This window comes from Salvelinus fontinalis, chromosome 30, assembly GCF_029448725.1.
Source record: "Salvelinus fontinalis isolate EN_2023a chromosome 30, ASM2944872v1, whole genome shotgun sequence".
NCBI lineage: Eukaryota > Metazoa > Chordata > Actinopteri > Salmoniformes > Salmonidae > Salvelinus > Salvelinus fontinalis.
The window spans coordinates 4,834,091-4,854,846 of record NC_074694.1 but is presented as its reverse complement, the minus strand read 5'-3'; the positions used below and the strand labels follow the sequence as shown (position 1 = coordinate 4,854,846).

At 45.5% G+C, this 20,756-nt stretch overlaps 1 protein-coding gene across 2 annotated transcripts in view; it reads right to left on the bottom strand.

The window, feature by feature from the left end:
* Positions 1-20,756, bottom strand: part of LOC129828556 (CSC1-like protein 2) — a 60,448-nt gene that overhangs the window by 5,815 nt on the left and 33,877 nt on the right. For both annotated transcript variants that reach the window (XM_055889579.1, XM_055889578.1), the window contains 6 exons: positions 17,708-17,773; positions 13,506-13,668; positions 12,119-12,224; positions 8,924-9,091; positions 4,814-4,929; positions 3,138-3,209 (listed from right to left, as the gene is read on the bottom strand). In XM_055889579.1, the coding sequence (XP_055745554.1) occupies positions 3,138-3,209; positions 4,814-4,929; positions 8,924-9,091; positions 12,119-12,224; positions 13,506-13,668; positions 17,708-17,773 (691 nt within the window). The remainder of the gene's footprint in view (positions 1-3,137; positions 3,210-4,813; positions 4,930-8,923; positions 9,092-12,118; positions 12,225-13,505; positions 13,669-17,707; positions 17,774-20,756) is intronic.

The following is a 20,756-nucleotide window of genomic DNA, read 5'->3' as shown; positions in this document are numbered from 1 at the left end:
GGGAGGGGACATGAGGGAGGAAGAGAAAGGGGGGAGGGGACATGAGGGAGGAAGAGAAAGGGGGGAGGGGACATGAGGGAGGAAGAGAAAGGGGGGAGGGGACATGAGGGAGGAAGAGAAAGGGGGGAGGGGACATGAGGGAGGAAGAGAAAGGGGGGAGGGGACATGAGGGAGGAAGAGAAAGGGGGGAGGGGACATGAGGGAGGAAGAGAAAGGGGGGATAGAGAAGAAAACAGGTTAGCGTCTGATATAGAAATAGCAAACATTCTAGACTCTTTTTAAAAATAGTGTTTTTCTCTCATTTATGCTTTGGCCACAAATACGAGTATAGACGAGCCAACAGCATGATTTGGATAAGAGTTAACAGAATATGAACTTTTTAAAAGTGAGATTTTCACTCGACAGCTACTTTAATATCCATACGAGGTATGCTAGTGTGGATATTGTAACCAAGCTGGAGAGAAAATGGCAGTATGGAGGCTGGAGAGAAAATGGCAGCATGGAGGCTGGCTGAGTAAATGGCAGCATGGAGGCTGGAGAGTAAATGGCAGCATAGAGGCTGGCTGAGTAAATGGCAGCATGGAGGCTGGCTGAGTAAATGGCAGCATGGAGGCTGGAGAGAAAATGGCAGCATGGAGGCTGGCTGAGTAAATGGCAGCATGGAGGCTGGAGAGTAAATGGCAGCATGGAGGCTGGCTGAGTAAATGGCAGCATGGAGGCTGGAGAGTAAATGGCAGCATGGAGGCTGGAGAGTAAATGGCAGCATGGAGGCTGGAGAGTAAATGGCAGCATGGAGGCTGGCTGAGTAAATGGCAGCATGGAGGCTGGAGAGTAAATGGCAGCATGGAGGCTGGCTGAGTAAATGGCAGCATGGAGGCTGGAGAGAAAATGGCAGCATGGAGGCTGGCTGAGTAAATGGCAGCATGGAGGCTGGAGAGTAAATGGCAGCATGGAGGCTGGCTGAGTAAATGGCAGCATGGAGGCTGGAGAGTAAATGGCAGCATGGAGGCTGGAGAGTAAATGGCAGCATGGAGGCTGGAGAGTAAATGGCAGCATGGAGGCTGGCTGAGTAAATGGCAGCATGGAGGCTGGCTGAGTAAATGGCAGCATGGAGGCTGGAGAGAAAATGGCAGCATGGAGGCTGGCTGAGTAAATGGCAGCATGGAGGCTGGAGAGTAAATGGCAGCATGGAGGCTGGAGAGTAAATGGCAGCATGGAGGCTGGAGAGTAAATGGCAGCATGGAGGCTGGAGAGTAAATGGCAGCATGGAGGCTGGAGAGTAAATGGCAGCATAGAGGCTGGCTGAGTAAATGGCAGCATAGAGGCTGGCTGAGTAAATGGCAGCATGGAGGCTGGAGAGTAAATGGCAGCATGGAGGCTGGCTGAGTAAATTGCAGCATGGAGGCTGGCTGAGTAAATGGCAGCATGGAGGCTGGCTGAGTAAATGGCAGCATGGAGGCTGGAGAGTAAATGGCAGCATGGAGGCTGGAGAGTAAATGGCAGCATAGAGGCTGGCTGAGTAAATGGCAGCATAGAGGCTGGCTGAGTAAATGGCAGCATAGAGGCTGGCTCAGTAAATGGCAGCATAGAGGCTGGCTGAGTAAATGGCAGCATAGAGGCTGGATCAGTAAATGGCAGCATAGAGGCTGGCTGAGTAAATGGCAGCATAGAGGCTGGCTGAGTAAATGGCAGCATGGAGGCTGGCTGAGTAAATGGAGGCTGGCTAAGTAAATGGAGGCATGGAGGCTGGCTGAGTAAATGGAGGCTGGCTAAGTAAATGGCAGCATGGAGGCTGGCTGAGGAAATGGAGGCTGGCTGAGTAAATGGCAGCAAGGAGGCTGGCTGAGAGGTTTAGTGGTACTTACTGCTGACTTATTGGAGGGAGGTTTAGTGGGACTTACTGCTGACTTATTGGAGGGAGAGGTTTAGTGATACTTACTGCTGACTTATTGGAGGGAGGTTTAGTGATACTTACTGCTGACTTATTGGAGGGAGAGGTTTAGTGGGACTTACTGCTGACTTATTGGAGGGAGGTTTAGTGGTACTTACTGCTGACTTATTGGAGGGAGGTTTAGTGGTACTTACTGCTGACTTATTGGAGGGAGGATTAGTGGGACTTACTGCTGACTTATTGGAGGGAGGTTTAGTGATACTTACTGCTGACTTATTGGAGGGAGAGGTTTAGTGATACTTACTGCTGACTTATTGGAGGGAGGTTTAGTGGGACTTACTGCTGACTTATTGGAGGGAGAGGTTTAGTGGGACTTACTGCTGACTTATTGGAGGGAGGTTTAGTGGGACTTACTGCTGACTTATTGGAGGGAGGTTTAGTGATACTTACTGCTGACTTATTGGAGGGAGGTTTAGTGGTACTTACTGCTGACTTATTGGAGGGAGGTTTAGTGAAACTTACTGCTGACTTATTGGAGGGAGGTTTAGTGGTACTTACTGCTGACTTATTGGAGGGAGGTTTAGTGGGACTTACTGCTGACTTATTGGAGGGAGGTTTAGTGGTACTTACTGCTGACTTATTGGAGGGAGGTTTAGTGGGACTTACTGCTGACTTATTGGAGGGAGGTTTAGTGATACTTACTGCTGACTTATTGGAGGGAGGTTTAGTGGTACTTACTGCTGACTTATTGGAGGGAGGTTTAGTGATACTTACTGCTGACTTATTGGAGGGAGGTTTAGTGGTACTTACTGCTGACTTATTGGAGGGAGAGGTTTAGTGATACTTACTGCTGACTTATTGGAGGGAGGTTTAGTGGTACTTACTGCTGACTTATTGGAGGGAGGTTTAGTGGTACTTACTGCTGACTTATTGGAGGGAGGTTTAGTGGGACTTACTGCTGACTTATTGGAGGGAGGTTTAGTGGTACTTACTGCTGACTTATTGGAGGGAGGTTTAGTGGGACTTACTGCTGACTTATTGGAGGGAGGTTTAGTGGTACTTACTGCTGACTTATTGGAGGGAGGTTTAGTGATACTTACTGCTGACTTATTGGAGGGAGGTTTAGTGATACTTACTGCTGACTTATTGGAGGGAGAGGTTTAGTGATACTTACTGCTGACTTATTGGAGGGAGGTTTAGTGGTACTTACTGCTGACTTATTGGAGGGAGGTTTAGTGGTACTTACTGCTGACTTATTGGAGGGAGAGGTTCGTGCTGGACGACCGTTCTCCACCCCATCCACATTCTCCACGTCAATCTGTGGGGGCGGGGGGGGGGTAAAGAGATGGGAGAAAATATCATCATAATAATAATTACAATATAATTCGACTGCAGAACATTCACAGTGATGACTTTTATACTATATCAACCTCAAAATCAACTCTGGACCTGGAAGACAGTTCCTCTGCTTGTTTTCATTGTTCCCCTCTAATCAGGGCCTGATTTAGACCTGGGACACCAGGTGGGCGATTCCCCTCTAATCAGGGACTGATTTAGACCTGGGACACCGGGTGGGTGATTCCCCTCTAATCAGGGACTGATTTAGACCTGGGACACCAGGTGGGTGATTCCCCTCTAATCAGGGCCTGATTTAGACCTGGGACACCAGGTGGGTGATTCCCCTCTAATCAGGGCCTGATTTAGACCTGGGACACCAGGTGGGGGATTCCCCTCTAATCAGGGCCTGATTTAGACCTGGGACACCAGGTGGGTGATTCCCCTCTAATCAGGGCCTGATTTAGACCTGGGACACCAGGTGGGTGATTCCCCTCTAATCAGGGACTGATTTAGACCTGGGACACCAGGTGGGCGATTCCCCTCTAATCAGGGCCTGATTTAGACCTGGGACACCAGGTGGGTGATTCCCCTCTAATCAGGGCCTGATTTAGACCTGGGACACCAGGTGGGTGATTCCCCTCTAATCAGGGACTGATTTAGACCTGGGACACCAGGTGGGCGATTCCCCTCTAATCAGGGCCTGATTTAGACCTGGGACACCGGGTGGGTGATTCCCCTCTAATCAGGGCCTGATTTAGACCTGGGACACCTTCCCCTCTAATCAGGGACTGATTTAGACCTGGGACACCGGGTGGGTGATTCCCCTCTAATCAGGGCCTGATTTAGACCTGGGACACCAGGTGGGTGTTTCCCCTCTAATCAGGGCCTGATTTAGACCTGGGACACCAGGTGGGGGATTCCCCTCTAATCAGGGCCTGATTTAGACCTGGGACACCAGGTGGGTGATTCCCCTCTAATCAGGGCCTGATTTAGACCTGGGACACCAGGTGGGTGATTCCCCTCTAATCAGGGCCTGATTTAGACCTGGGACATCGGGTGGGTGATTCCTTAGCTGTGTAAGAGTTGAATAATCCTGATTTATCAAAAGGCCTTTAATCCTAAGAGTTTTCCACATCGAGACGTCCTGCTCTAAGATTGTAATAATGTAGACGGGTCTATAAATTATAAACTCGGTGGTTCGAGCGCTGAATGCTGATTGGCTGACCGCCGTGGTATATCAGACCAGTATACCACGGGTATGACAAAACACTCATTTTTTACTCCACTAATTTTACGTTGGTATCCAGTTTATAACAGCAATAAGGCACCTCAGGGGTTTGTGGTATATGGCCAAAATACTCCGTGTTGTGTCGTGCCTAAGAACAGCCCCTAGCTGTGGTATATTGGCCATATACCCCACCCCCTCAGGCCTTTTTGCTTCAATGTGTCTCATATTACATACAGGATCAACATGGCGTTCCTCAATGACGTTCCTGGTTTAAATGAAGACAGAATTAAATCAAATCCACTGAACACTTCAACATTATAAATAAGAAGTTTCTCTGGAGGCTGTTTTTGTTTTACCTTGTAGTTGTGAGCGCTGAGATATTTGAAGTGTCCGAAGCAGACATGGGACAAGCAGACGATGATGGTGATGATCAGAACGCTGAAGGTGAACATAGAGGTAGGGGCGGAGAAACCTGAGAGAGAGGAGAGGAGAGGAGAGGAGAGGAGAGGAGAGGAGGAGAGGAAAGAGAGAGACAGGAGAGGAGAGGAAAGAGAGAGACAGGAGAGGAGAGGAGAGAGAGAGACAGGAGAGGAGAGGAGAGGAGAGAGAGAGACAGGAGAGGAGAGGAAAGAGAGAGACAGGAGAGGAGAGGAGGAGAGGAGAGAGACAGGAGAGGAGAGGAAAGAGAGAGACAGGAGAGGAGAGAGACAGGAGAGGAGAGGAGAGGAGAGAGAGAGAGACAGGAGAGGAGAGGAGAGGAGGAGAGGAGAGAGACAGGAGAGGAGATGAAAGAGAGAGACAGGAGAGGAGATGAAAGAGAGAGACAGGAGAGGAGAGGAGAGAGACAGGAGAGGAGAGGAGAGGAGAGGAGGGGAGAGAGAGAAGAATTAGGCCGATACTAATAATAATAATAATAATAATAATAATAATAATAATAATAATCAAAATACAGAAAAGAGCCGTTAAATTCTACAACCACCTAAAAGGAAGCGATTCCCAAACCCTTTAGCAAGCTGGTCCTGGGGCTCTGTTCACAAACACAAACACACCCCACAGAGCCCCAGGACAACAGCACAATTAGACCCAACCAAATCATGAGAAAACAAAAAGATAATTACTTGACACATTGGAAAGAATCAACAAAAAAACTGAGCAAACTAGAATGCTATTTGGCCCTAAACAGAGAGTACACAGTGGCAGAATACCTAACCACTGTGACTGACCCAAACTTAAGGAAAGCTTTGACTATGTACAGACTCAGTGAGCATAGCCTTGCTATTGAGAAAGGCCGCCGTAGGCAGACATGGCTCTCAAGAGAAGACAGGCTATGTGCAACACTCCCCACAAAATGAGGTGGAAACTGAGCTGCACTTCCTAACCTCCTGCCCAATGTATGACCATATTAGAGACACATATTTCCCTCAGATTACACAGATCCACAAAGAATTAGAAAACAAACCCAATTTTGATAAACTCCCATATCTACTGGGTGAAATTCCACAGTGTGACATCACAGCAGCAAGATGTGTGACCTGTTGCCACAAGAAAAGGGCAACCAGTGAAGAACAAACACCATTGTAAATACAACCCATATTTATGCTTATTTATTTTCCCTTCTGTACTTTAACCATTTGTACATTGTTACAACACTGTATATAGACATAATATGACATTTGAAATGTCTTTATTCTTTTAGAACTTCTGTGAGTGTAATGTTTACTGTTCATTTTTATTGTTTATTTCACTTGTATTTATTATCTATTTTACTTGCTTTGGCAATGTTAACATATGTTTCCTATGCCAATAAAGCCCTTAAATTGAGAGCGAGCGAGAGCGAGCAAAGAGTAGATACAGGAAAACCTGGCTCCCTATAGAGGAAAGGCTGTGCAACCACTGCACCACAGCAGAACCTGAGACAGAGTTGCATTTCCTGACAACATGTAAAATATATAAAACAATTCGAGTGTAATTTCCCAAAATTTGAAACCCTTATTCAAGGTTACAGCCTTAAATGCATTCGGAAAGTATTCAGACCCCTTGACTTTTTCCACTTTTTGTTACATTACAGCCTTATTCTAAAATGGATTAAATAGTTTTTTTCCCTCATCAATCTACACACAACATCCCATAATGACAAATCAAAAATATCACATTTACATAATTATTTTTAGTTACAGCCTTATTCTAAAGAAAGAATGTCCCTCTTCAATCTACACACAATACCCCATAAGGACAAAGCAAAAACAGTTTCTAAAATTTTTACACATTTATTACAAATAAAAACCGGTAATATCACATTTACTTAAATATTCAGACCCTTTACTCAGGACTTTGTTGAAGCACCTTTGGCAGTGATTACAGCCTCGAGTCTTCTTGGGTATGACGCGACAAGCTTGGCACACCTGTATTTGGGGAGTTTCTCCCATTCTTCTCTGCAGATCCTCTCAAGCTCTGTCAGGTTGGATGGGGAGCGTCGCTGCACAGCTATTATCAGGTTTCTTCAGAGATGTTCGATCGGGTTCAAGTCTGGGCTCTGGCTGGGCCACTCAAGGATATTCAGAGACTTGTCCTGAAGCCACTCTTGCGCTGTATTGGCTGTGTGCTTCGGGTCATTGTCCTGTTGGAAGGTGAACCTTCGCCCCAGTCTGAGGTCCTGAGCGCTCTGGAGCAGGTTTTCATTAAGGATCGCTCTGTACTTTGCTCCGTTCATCTTTCCCTCGATCCTGACTAGTCTCCCAGTCCCTGCCTCTGAAAAACATCCCCACAGCATGATGCTGTCACCACAATGCTTCACCGTAAGGATGGTGCCAGGTTTCCTCCAGACGTGATGCTTGGCATTCAGGCCAAAGAGTTCAATCTTGGTTTCATCAGACCAGAGAATCTTGTTTCTCATGGTCTGAGAGTCTTTAGGTGCCTTTTGGTAAACTCCAAGCGGGCTGTCATGTGCCTTTTACTGAGGAGTGGCTTCCGTCTGGCAACTCTACCATAAAGGCCTGATTGGTGGAGTGCTGCAGAGATGGTTGTCCTTCTGGAAGGTTCTCCCATCTCCACAGAGGAACTCTGGAGCTCTGTCAGAGTGACCATCAGGTTCTTGGTCACCTCCCTGACCAAGGCCCCTCTCCCCCGATTGCTCAGTTTGGCCTGGCGGCCAGCTCTAGGAAGAGTCTTGGTGGTTCCAAACTTCTTCCATTTAAGAATGATGGAGGCCACTGTGTTCTTGGGGACCTTTAATGCTGCATAAATATTTTGGTACCCTTCCCCAGATCTGTACCTCGACACAATCCTGTCTCGGAGCTCTACGAATAATTCCTTCAACCTAATGGCTTTGGTTTTTTTCTCCCGACATGCACTGTCATCTACACACATTTGCAAAAAATGTCTAAAAAACAGTTTTTGCCTTGTCATTATGGGGTATTGTGACGTCATTATGGGGTATTGTGATGTCATTATGGGGTATTGTGACGTCATTATGGGGTATTGTGATGTCATTATGGGGTATTGTGATGTCATTATGGGGTATTGTGATGTCATTATGGGGTATTGTGATGTCATTATAGGGTATTGTGATGTCATTATGGGGTATTGTGATGTCATTATGGGGTATTGTGTGTAGACTAATGAGGAAAAAAGGTAATTTAATCTATTTTAGAATGAGGCTGTAACGTAACAAAATGTGGAAAAAGGGGAAAGGGTTTGAATACTTTCTGAATGGCCTGTAAGCTTGAAAACATGGACAGTGGTACTCAGCAATGTGTTGTATTGGATTTGCCCCAAACATAACATTTTGTATTGTTAGGTTCTAATTTTGAGTAAATAACTCACGGACACTAGAGAAGCTTAACCAAGTTTAATTCTTCCCAAAGTGTCGTTAGGGCTGTAATTCAGAAACAGACAAGGCTTCCCCCGTGGTGGTATTCATACCCCACTTTGGGTCAAGTCTCCTCCTTATCACTAAACATTGCATCATTCTTGCTAAGCAGGGAACTAAGTGATATGAGCCTTCAATGGATTATCCCCTAATCAGTACTGTCATGTGCGATTGTTTTCCTTGCATTCAGCTCCTCCTAAGCTTCATTATGTCTCTTTTGTAACTAAAGTTCCTATACTTCTGAGTATAACAATGTTCCAAGTTTAACCCCGAATCCAGCAGCATTCAGGGCAAAGGGTTAACTGGTTTGTTCATTTTTTTTGCAGTATTATTTCAGCGCCTTGTTGCTAACAGAAGAGATTTCAGATTTTAATGTTTAATTCTTTTGTAAAAAAAAACTAACATAATTCTACATTCACATTATGGGGTATTGTGTGTAGGCCAGCGACCCCCCAAAAAATCTAAATTTAATCCATTTTAAAACTCAAGCTTTAAACAATAAAATGTTGGAAAAAGTCAAGAGGCGTGAACACTTTCTGAAGGCCCTGTATATGAGACTGTTACGGCCCAGAACGGCCAGTAGGTGGCGACCTCGTACCTGTGCGGAGAGTGGAGAAGAACAGGAGCCAGAAGAGACAGAGGATGGGTGCTGCCACCACCTGGTTGACGGCCCCAGAGTGGATCTTCTTGTCCAGCTTGGAGGGAAGGTAGGCATAGTACATGTTGTAGCGATCTGCCAGGTGCTTCAACAGCATGTACATCAGACCTGGAGAGAGAGACGGAGATGGGAGAGGAGAGAGAGACGGAGACGGGAGAGGAGAGGGGGGAGGAGAGAGGGACGGAGACGGGAGAGGAGAGGGGGGAGAGAGGGACGGAGACGGGAGAGGAGAGAGGGGAGGAGAGAGGGACGGAGACGGGAGAGGAGAGAGGAGAGAGGAGCAGAGCCAGTCAGTGGGCCTAAAAACTAGCTTGTCCATAAGCCCCTCCCCTCTTCATTTTATAAATGGAACGTGTCCCGGGAATATTGACGGTCAAACAGACTTATCGTTGATACTTTCTCATAGTTATTCTGTCAGGTGATAAATAACCTGCTACTAGTCAGGTGATAAATAACCTGCTACTAGTCAGGTGATAAATAACCTGCTACTAGTCAGGTGATAAATAACCTGCTACTAGTCAGGTGATAAATAACCTGCTACTAGTCAGGTGATAAATAACCTGCTACTAGTCAGGTGATAAATAACCTGCTACTAGTCAGGTGATAAATAACCTGCTACTAGTCAGGTGATAAATAACCTGCTACTAGTCAGGTGATAAATAACCTACTAGCCAGGTGATAAATAACCTACTAGTTAGGTGATAAATAACCTGCTACTAGTCAGGTGATAAATAACCTGCTACTAGTCAGGTGATAAATAACCTGCTACTAGTCAGGTGATAAATAACCTGCTACTAGTCAGGTGATAAATAACCTGCTACTAGTCAGGTGATAAATAACCTGCTACTAGTCAGGTGATAAATAACCTGCTACTAGTTAGGTGATAAATAACCTGCTACTAGTCAGGTGATAAATAACCTACTAGCCAGGTGATAAATAACCTACTAGTCAGGTGATAAATAACCTACTAGTTAGGTGATAAATAACCTGCTACTAGTCAGGTGATAAATAACCTACTAGCCAGGTGATAAATAACCTACTAGTCAGGTGATAAATAACCTGCTACCAGTCAGGTGATAAATAACCTACTACCAGTCAGGTGATAAATAACCTGCTACTAGTCAGGTGATAAATAACCTGCTACTAGTCAGGTGATAAATAACCTGCTACTAGTCAGGTGATAGATAACCTGCTACTAGTCAGGTGATAGATAACCTGCTACTAGTCAGGTGATAAATAACCTGCTACTAGTCAGGTGATAGATAACCTGCTACTAGTCAGGTGATAAATAACCTGCTACTAGTCAGGTGATAAATAACCTGCTACTAGTCAGGTGATAAATAACCTGCTACTAGTCAGGTGATAAATAACCTGCTACTAGTCAGGTGATAAATAACCTGCTACTAGTCAGGTGATAAATAACCTACTAGCCAGGTGATAAATAACCTACTACTAGTCAGGTGATAAATAACCTGCTACTAGTCAGGTGATAAATAACCTGTTAGCCAGGTGATAAATAACCTACTAGCCAGGTGATAAATAACCTGCTAGCCAGGTGATAAATAACCTACTAGCCAGGTGATAAATAACCTACTAGCCAGGTGATAAATAACCTACTAGCCAGGTGATAAATAACCTACTAGTCAGGTGATAAATAACCTACCACCAGTCAGGTGATAAATAACCTACTAGTCAGGTGATAAATAACCTGCTAGCCAGGTGATAAATAACCTACTACAGTCAGGTGATAAATAACCTGCTACTAGTCAGGTGATGGCAAGAAATAACATACTATTTTAGCTACCAAAGCTTTGGGAAAGCCAGCCCGATGCATCAGGCCACCCAGTGGGCACACTACGTCATTTTAAATGTGGAGAATTGGGTTTTATTTGGTTGATACATTGATGAATGAGATGACAATTTATTATCAAACGTTCGAAAAGACTGCCAAAAGTTGGTCGATTTCCCAATGTGTTATCACTGCGCTTACAATCCTTTGAAGCACAACCAAATTCAAAAAGTGGATTGTCAGATATTTATACAACAAAACTTAAATGTGTTATCACTACGCTTCATCTGACAGCACAACCCAATGACCTGGATTGCAAATGAGATTATTAAAGTGCAAGTGAAGATCAAGATCATTAAAGCATCTGCGAAGTTCCCCACAGACATGCAACCTTTGCATGGTATCTTGAACGCGTACGTTTTCTATGATGACATAAGACAACACGTACAGTTACAGTAACCTCAACATACTACGGTTGAATATTACATTAGTTTGTTAAGAGAGCCTTAGACGTTTAGGCTCTATGCTGTATTACAAAAGTTATATTGAATTGTGTTTGATTGACACAACGCAACCAAACGTCAACATTTAAAGGAGATCGTTCCGTCCGTGTCACTGAGTCTGGCTTGAATTCCAGTCTGTCTACAAATTAATAATTGATATGTTGGATCCACATCGTCAATTCAAGTTAAAGAATAGGACTCAATTCAATCAAACTTTGAATCCACTTTGAATCCAGTTTGAATGCAGTTTGAATGCAGTTTGAATCCAGTTTGAATCCAGTTTGAATCCAGTTTGAATCCAGTTTGAATCCAGTTTGTATCCAGTTTGAATCCAATTTGAATCCAATTGGTTTTGATTGAGTCATATTCTTTATGTATGGTCTATTTCAGATCAATCCTGGGTCCAATTTTAACAACAGCTGTTTATGACTCCCTAAACGTTATAAAGGCCTAAATAGCATTATTGATGATATAATTGATAAAGTATGGTTATATTTCATTTTCTCTGTTGAACCTACCCTTTGGGACAACTTTGACAGCAACAGTGAATCTGTCAAGTGGAGATTCCTCAACAATTATTCTCAACATAGCACCTTTTTTTTTCTTTTCTTATAGTGGATATTACATTGAAGATCTGACATTGTTTCAAAGGTACAAATTCAACATATTTTAAACAAGGTTTGTCTATGTTGAAAATTGATTACCATGATGACTTAAACATGTGGCTGAAACGTCATCTTCAAAACAATAGTGGATGACTTTGTGCAAATCCATTATATTTTCCACGTTGACTTAACCCCTCCGTGCCCAGTGGGCAGTTAGTAACAGTGGAGCCCAGCTCACCGAAGGGGACGATGATTGGACAGGTGATGCTGTATGTCATGACCACAGTGAAGACACACATCATCCAGGCATAGGCCGCCCCGAACTGGAATTCATACGCCTGGTGCTGCAGAGCATAGAAATAGAGTTATAGAACTGGAACTCATACGCCTGGTGCTGCAGGGCATAGAAATAGAGTTATAGAACTGGAACTCATACGCCTGGTGCTGCAGGGCATAGAAATAGAGTTATAGAACTGGAACTCATACGCCTGGTGCTGCAGGGCGTAGAAATAGAGTTACAGAACTGGAACTCATACGCCTGGTGCTGCAGAGCGTAGAAATAGAGTTATAGAACTGGAACTCATACGCCTGGTGCTGCAGGGCGTAGAAATAGAGTTATAGAACTGGAACTCATACGCCTGGTGCTGCAGAGCATAGAAATAGAGTTACAGAACTGGAACTCAAACGCCTGGTGCTGCAGGGCATAGAAATAGAGTTATAGAACTGGAACTCATACGCCTGGTGCTGCAGAGCAGAGAAATAGAGTTATAGAACTGGAACTCATACGCCTGGTGCTGCAGAGCATAGAAATAGAGTTATAGAACTGGAACGCATACGCCTGGTGCTGCAGAGCATAGAAATAGAGTTACAGAACTGGAACTCATACACCTGGTGCTGCAGAGCGTAGAAATAGAGTTATAGAACTGGAACTCATACACCTGGTGCTGCAGAGCATAGAAATAGAGTTATAGAACTGCAACTCATATGCTTGATGATGCAGAGAGACACACATTAACAGGAGGATATTATTATATGTCCTTAGGGAAGCTTAAGTTCAACAAAAGCATAGCTTGTCAGGGTTGGGGTTCATGCCATTTCAACACAGTCAATTCAGGAAGTACATTGAAATAGACATTTCCTCATTGCTCTCCTCATTGAAATGTCAGTTTACTTCCTGAATTGAGTGGTTTTAAATGTATTTGACCCTGACCCAGTAGCACAGTGTTTCCCAACCCTGGTTCTCCAGGAGACCCAACAGTACACCCTGGAGGACCAGGGTTGGGGAACACTGCAGTAACATATAACCAGAGAGGAAGAGGAGAAGTGAGAGAATTGACTCCACCCCAAAATCTGTCCACATGAAAATACAGCGTTAACCAGTGGAACTGGGGATTTTATGATTTTATTCATCGAGTGTCGAATTTGGTCAACATAAAATGTAATTGCTAATTTGCAACGTGAGGCTTATTTGATCGAATATAAGTTTTATTAGAGCGGTCAGTCAACTATCTTGTCACTCCATAGATAATCTTAGATATAACTATTTTCCTCCCAGTAGTGATGTAGTTTACGAGATTGACTAACTGAGGTCCTCCTGATCCACCAGGTGGCGCTCCTCTACTCACCCTCTTGACGTTGCGTCTCTCGGCAGCAGAGCGAGCCAGACACAACCGGGTCATATACATGAGCAGACCAGGGATCCTCAGCAGATCCATGGCGTTACCGATGAACGCCGACGCGATGACATAGTTCACAAAGAACGCCCCGTTGTCAGGCAGGAACACACACCTGGGGGGGCAGGAAATGACATCACAACAATAACATACCTTTTTCACACTATAGTGCCAAACAGAAGCACACTACGCTGGATTGGATTTGTTCTGTTCTCTTCACATGATTCTATCCAGCACGGTTTCTGAAACGATGTGGGATGTGTAGCCAGGCCGGCCCAGTACGGGTCGGGACAACAGTGTGAAAGGGGATATTACAGACTTACTCCCTCCTAAATCACTATACTAAACCCAAAACAACAGCCAGTTCCATAAGGACACAATATGATGAGAGAATATGGAAGCTGTTCTGATTGGTCCAGAGGAGATAATTGTTACCTGACAAGGTAGGGCTAAGATAAGAACCACTACGTTAGACTATGCGGTGGGGCGAAGACAGGAAATTACATCACAACAACAATATTACTCAGTGAATCTCAGACCCTATTTACTCTGGATCTGAGACGATTGAACAGGTGTGGTAACTCATTCTAACCCAACTGGTCAGGTGTGGTAACTCATTCTAACCCAACTGGCCAGGTGTGGTAACTCATTCTAACCCAACTGGTCAGGTGTGGTAACTCATTCTAACCCTGCTGGCCAGGTGTGGTAACTCATTCTAACCCTACTGGCCAGGTGTGGTAACTCATTCTAACCCAACTGGCCAGGTGTGGTAACTCATTCTAACCCTGCTGGCCAGGTGTGGTAACTCATTCTAACCCAACTGGCCAGGTGTAGTAACTCATTCTAACCCTGCTGGCCAGGTGTGGTAACTCATTCTAACCCAACTGGCCAGGTGTAGTAACTCATTCTAACCCTGCTGGCCAGGTGTGGTAACTCATTCTAACCCTACTGGCCAGGTGTGGTAACTCATTCTAACCCTGCTGGCCAGGTGTGGTAACTCATTCTAACCCAACTGGTCAGGTGTGGTAACTCATTCTAACCCTGCTGGCCAGGTGTGGTAACTCATTCTAACCCAACTGGCCAGGTGTGGTAACTCATTCTAACCCTACTGGCCAGGTGTGGTAACTCATTCTAACCCAACTGGCCAGGTGTGGTAACTCATTCTAACCCAACTGGCCAGGTGTGGTAACTCATTCTAACCCAACTGGCCAGGTGTGGTAACTCATTCTAACCCAACTGGCCAGGTGTGGTAACTCATTCTAACCCTGCTGGCCAGGTGTGGTAACTCATTCTAACCCTGCTGGCCAGGTGTGGTAACTCATTCTAACCCTGCTGGCCAGGTGTGGTAACTCATTCTAACCCTGCTGGCCAGGTGTGGTAACTCATTCTAACCCTGCTGGCCAGGTGTGGTAACTCATTCTAACCCTACTGGCCAGGTGTGGTAACTCATTCTAACCCAACTGGTCAGGTGTGGTAACTCATTCTAACCCTGCTGGCCAGGTGTGGTAACTCATTCTAACCCAACTGGCCAGGTGTGGTAACTCATTCTAACCCTACTGGCCAGGTGTGGTAACTCATTCTAACCCAACTGGTCAGGTGTGGTAACTCATTCTAACCCTGCTGGCCAGGTGTGGTAACTCATTCTAACCCAACTGGTCAGGTGTAGTAACTCATTCTAACCCTGCTGGCCAGGTGTGGTAACTCATTCTAACCCAACTGGCCAGGTGTAGTAACTCATTCTAACCCTGCTGGCCAGGTGTGGTAACTCATTCTAACCCTACTGGCCAGGTGTGGTAACTCATTCTAACCCTGCTGGCCAGGTGTGGTAACTCATTCTAACCCAACTGGTCAGGTGTGGTAACTCATTCTAACCCTGCTGGCCAGGTGTGGTAACTCATTCTAACCCAACTGGCCAGGTGTGGTAACTCATTCTAACCCTGCTGGCCAGGTGTGGTAACTCATTCTAACCCTACTGGCCAGGTGTGGTAACTCATTCTAACCCTGCTGGCCAGGTGTGGTAACTCATTCTAACCCAACTGGTCAGGTGTGGTAACTCATTCTAACCCTGCTGGCCAGGTGTGGTAACTCATTCTAACCCAACTGGCCAGGTGTGGTAACTCATTCTAACCCTACTGGCCAGGTGTGGTAACTCATTCTAACCCAACTGGCCAGGTGTGGTAACTCATTCTAACCCAACTGGCCAGGTGTGGTAACTCATTCTAACCCAACTGGCCAGGTGTGGTAACTCATTCTAACCCAACTGGCCAGGTGTGGTAACTCATTCTAACCCTGCTGGCCAGGTGTGGTAACTCATTCTAACCCTGCTGGCCAGGTGTGGTAACTCATTCTAACCCTGCTGGCCAGGTGTGGTAACTCATTCTAACCCTGCTGGCCAGGTGTGGTAACTCATTCTAACCCTGCTGGCCAGGTGTGGTAACTCATTCTAACCCTACTGGCCATGTGTGGTAACTCATTCTAACCCAACTGGTCAGGTGTGGTAACTCATTCTAACCCTGCTGGCCAGGTGTGGTAACTCATTCTAACCCAACTGGCCATGTGTGGTAACTCATTCTAACCCTACTGGCCAGGTGTGGTAACTCATTCTAACCCTACTGGCCAGGTGTGGTAACTCATTCTAACCCTACTGGCCAGTTGTGGTAACTCATTCTAACCCTACTGGCCAGGTGTGGTAACTCATTCTAACCCAACTGGCCAGGTGTGGTAACTCATTCTAACCCTACTGGCCAGGTGTGGTAACTCATTCTAACCCTGCTGGCCAGGTGTGGTAACTCATTCTAACCCAACTGGCCAGGTGTGGTAACTCATTCTAACCCTACTGGCCAGGTGTGGTAACTCATTCTAACCCTGCTGGCCAGGTGTGGTAACTCATTCTAACCCAACTGGCCATGTGTGGTAACTCATTCTAACCCTACTGGCCAGGTGTGGTAAGTCATTCTAACCCTACTGGCCAGGTGTGGTAACTCATTCTAACCCTACTGGCCAGGTGTGGTAACTCATTCTAACCCTACTGGCCAGGTGTGGTAACTCATTCTAACCCAACTGGCCAGGTGTGGTAACTCATTCTAACCCAACTGGCCAGGTGTGGTAACTCATTCTAACCCTACTGGCCAGACTCTAATCTGTTTCGGACTCGGTTCCACTGTGATTTTTCATTGTTCCCCTCTAATCAGGGACTGATTTAGACCTGGGACACCAGGTGGGTGATTCCCCTCTAATCAGGGACTGATTTAGACCTGTGACACCAGGTGGGTGATTCCCCCTCTAATCAGGACCTGATTTAGACCTGGGACACCAGGTGGGTGATTCCCCCTCTAATCAGGACCTGATTTAGACCTGGGACACCAGGTGGGTGATTCCCCCTCTAATCAGGACCTGATTTAGACCTGGGACACCAGGTGGGTGATTCCCCCTCTAATCAGGACCTGATTTAGACCTGGGACACCAGGTGGGTGATTCCCCCTCTAATCAGGGACTGATTTAGACCTGGGACACCAGGTGGGTGCATTTATTGATCAGGTAGAACAGGAAACCAGCAGCATTCCGGACCTCGTGGGGTAAGATCAGAATACCCCCTGGCTAGGCTGCTCGGGGTTCAGCCCTTCCTAAAAGACGACACTAAACAAACAGCTAGTTCCATAAGGGACACGTCAGAGAATATGGAAGCTGCTCTGACTGTACATCATTGAAAGACAGATAAATTGTTACAAGCAGCACTAAAATATGACCGACAACTTTTACACGATGAGCCAGAACGAGGCCAGCAGAGACCACAGTGCACAAGGTAAAGGTTCTAAGGTTGAGAGCAGACAGCCACCGGACGTACCATGAAGGTTGGGTTACTGCTGCTGACAAGTACCCACTGACATACCCACGTTCAACAATTACATCAGATGGCCAGGCATTCATCCAAAGTAATGTCTTGTGACTGACAATGTGGTCAAATCAATCAACTGTATTTTATTAAAGCCCTTCTTACATCAGCTGATATCTCAAAGTGCTCTACAGAAACCCAGCCCTAAAACCCCAAAACAGCAAGCAATGCAGATGCAGAAAGTACGGCGGCTAGGAAAAACTCCCTCAATGCCAGGAACCTAGGAATGAAACTTGGAGAGGAACTAGGAAAGGCTACTTACTCAAACCTCACAGCAGCGTCAGCCAGGAAGCGCTTGTCAAACAGCCATCGGAAGAAAACATCCAGACTGGAAGGAGGAAGGAAACAGTTCTCAGAACGATAGGAGAGGTGGTTGATGATTGGATTAGAAACTCCATGACTGAGAATGGGGTCATAAAGGGACAGTTTCCTGCACCCAGATTAAGGCTAGTGAACCCAGATTAAGGCTAGTGAATCCAGATTAAGGCTAGTGAATCCAGATTAAGGCTAGTGAATCCAGATTAAGGCTAGTGAACCCAGATTAAGGCTAGTGAATCCAGATTAAGGCCAGTGAACCCAGATTAAGGCCAATGAACCCAGATTAAGGCCAGTGAACCCAGATTAAGGCCAGTGAACCCAGATTAAGGCTAGTGAACTCAGATTAAGGCTAGTGAACCCAGATTAAGGCTAGTGAACCCCGATTAAGGCTAGTGAACCCCGATTAAGGCTAGTGAACTCAGATTAAGGCTAGTGAATCCAGATTAAGGCTAGTGAATCCAGATTAAGGCTAGTGAACTCATATTAAGGCTAGTGAACCCAGATTAAGGCTAGTGAACCCAAATGAAGGCTAGTGAACCCAAATGAAGGCTAGTGAACCCAGATTAAGGCTAGTGAACCCAGATTAAGGCTAGTGAACCCAGATTGAGGCTAGTGAACCCAGATTGAGGCTAGTGAACCCAGATTGAGGCTAGTGAATCCAGATTAAGGCTAGTGAATCCAGATTAAGGCTAGTGAACCCAGATTAAGGCTAGTGAACCCAGATTAAGGCTAGTGAATCCAGATTAAGGCCAGTGAACCCAGATTAGGGCCAGTGAACCCAGATTAAGGCCAGTGAACCCAGATTAAGGCCAGTGAACCCAGATTAAGGCCAGTGAACCCAGATTAAGGCTAGTGAACCCAGATTAAGGCTAGTGAACCCAGATTAAGGCTAGTGAACCCAGATTAAGGCTAGTGAACTCAGATTAAGGCTAGTGAACTCAGATTAAGGCTAGTGATCCCAGATTAAGGCTAGTGAACCAGATTAAGGCTAGTGAACCCCGATTAAGGCTAGTGAACCCCGATTAAGGCTAGTGAACTCAGATTAAGGCTTGTGAACCCAGATTAAGGCTAGTGAACCCAGATGAAGGCTAGTGAACCCAGATGAAGGCTAGAGAACCCAGATGAAGGCTAGTGAACCCAGATTAAGGCTAGTGAACCCAGATTGAGGCTAGTGAACCCAGATTGAGGCTAGTGAATCCAGATTGAGGCTAGTGAATCCAGATTAAGGCTAGTGAATCCAGATTAAGGCTAGTGAACCCAGATTAAGGCTAGTGAACCCAGATTAAGGCCAGTGAACCCAGATTAGGGCCAATGAACCCAGATTAAGGCCAGTGAACCCAGATTAAGGCCAGTGAACCCAGATTAAGGCTAGTGAACCCAGATTAAGGCTAGTGAACCCAGATTAAGGCTAATGAACTCAGATTAAGGCTAGTGAACTCAGATTAAGGCTAGTGATCCCAGATTAAGGCTAGTGATCCCAGATTAAGGCTAGTGAACCAGATTAAGGCTAGTGAACCCCGATTAAGGCTAGTGAACTCAGATTAAGGCTTGTGAACCCAGATTAAGGCTAGTGAACCCAGATTAAGGCTAGAGAACCCAGATGAAGGCTAGTGAACCCAAATGAAGGCTAGTGAACCCAGATTAAGGCTAGTGAACCCAGATTGAGGCTAGTGAACCCAGATTGAGGCTAGTGAACCCAGATTAAGGCTAGTGAACCCAGATTAAGGCTAGTGAACCCAGATTAAGGCTAGTGAACTCAGATTAAGGCTAGTGAACTCAGATTAAGGCTAGTGAACCCAGATTGAGGTTAGTGAACCCAGATTGAGGCTAGTGAACCCAGATTAAGGCTAGTGAACCCAGATTAAGGCTAGTGAACTCAGATTAAGGCTAGTGAACCCAGATTAAGGCTAGTGAACCCAGATTAAGGCTAGTGATGGGCTCCATTGAGAGTGTCCGCATTCAGTGGAGTGTCCGCCCTCAGATTGGAAGGTTGGGAGTTCGATCCCTGGCAGAGTCATACCAGAGACAATTTAAAAATATACATACAGTTAAAGTCGGAAGTATACATACACCTTAGCCAAATACGTTTAAACTCAGTTTTTCAGAATTCCTGACATTAATCCCAGTAAAACTTCCCTGTTTAGGTCAGTTAGGATCACCACTTTATTTTAAGAATGTGAAATGTCTGAATAATAGTAGAGAGAATGATTTCTTTCAGCTTTCATTTTTTTCATCACATTCCCAGTGGGTCAGAAGTTTACATACACTGAATTAGTATTTGGTAGCATTGCCTTTAAAATTGTTTAACTTGGGTCAAATGTTTCTCGTAGCCTTCCACAAGCTTCCCACAATAAGTTGGGCGAATTTTGGCCCATTCCTCCTGACAGAGCTGGTGTAACTGAGTCAGGTTTGTAGGCCTCCTTGCTCGCACACGCTTTTTCAGTTCTGCCCACAGATTTTCTATAGGACTGAAGTCAGGGCTTTGTGATGGCCACTTCAGCACCTTGAATTTGTTGTCCTTAAGCCATTTTGTCACAACTTTGGAAGTATGCTTGGGGTCATTGTTCATTTGGAAAACCCATTTGCGACCAAACTTTAACTTCCTGACTGATGTCTTGAGATGTTGCTTCAATATATCCACAGATTTTTAATTCGTCATGGTGCCATCTATTTTGTGAAGTGCACCAGTCCCTCCTGCAGCAAAGCACCCCCACAACATGATGCTGCCACCCCCGTGCTTCACGGTTGGGATGGTGTTCTTCAGCTTGCAAGCCTCCCCCTTTTTCCTCCAAACATAACGATGGTCATTATAGCCAAACAGTTCTATTTTTGTTTCATCAGACCAGACTTTTTCTCCAAAAAGTATGATCTTTGTCCCCATGTGCAGTTGGGGACAAAGTAGTCTGGCTTTTTTGGCAGTTTTGGAGCAGTGGCTTCTTCCTTGCTGAGCGGCCTTTCAGGTTATGTCAATATAGGACTTGTTTTACTGTGGA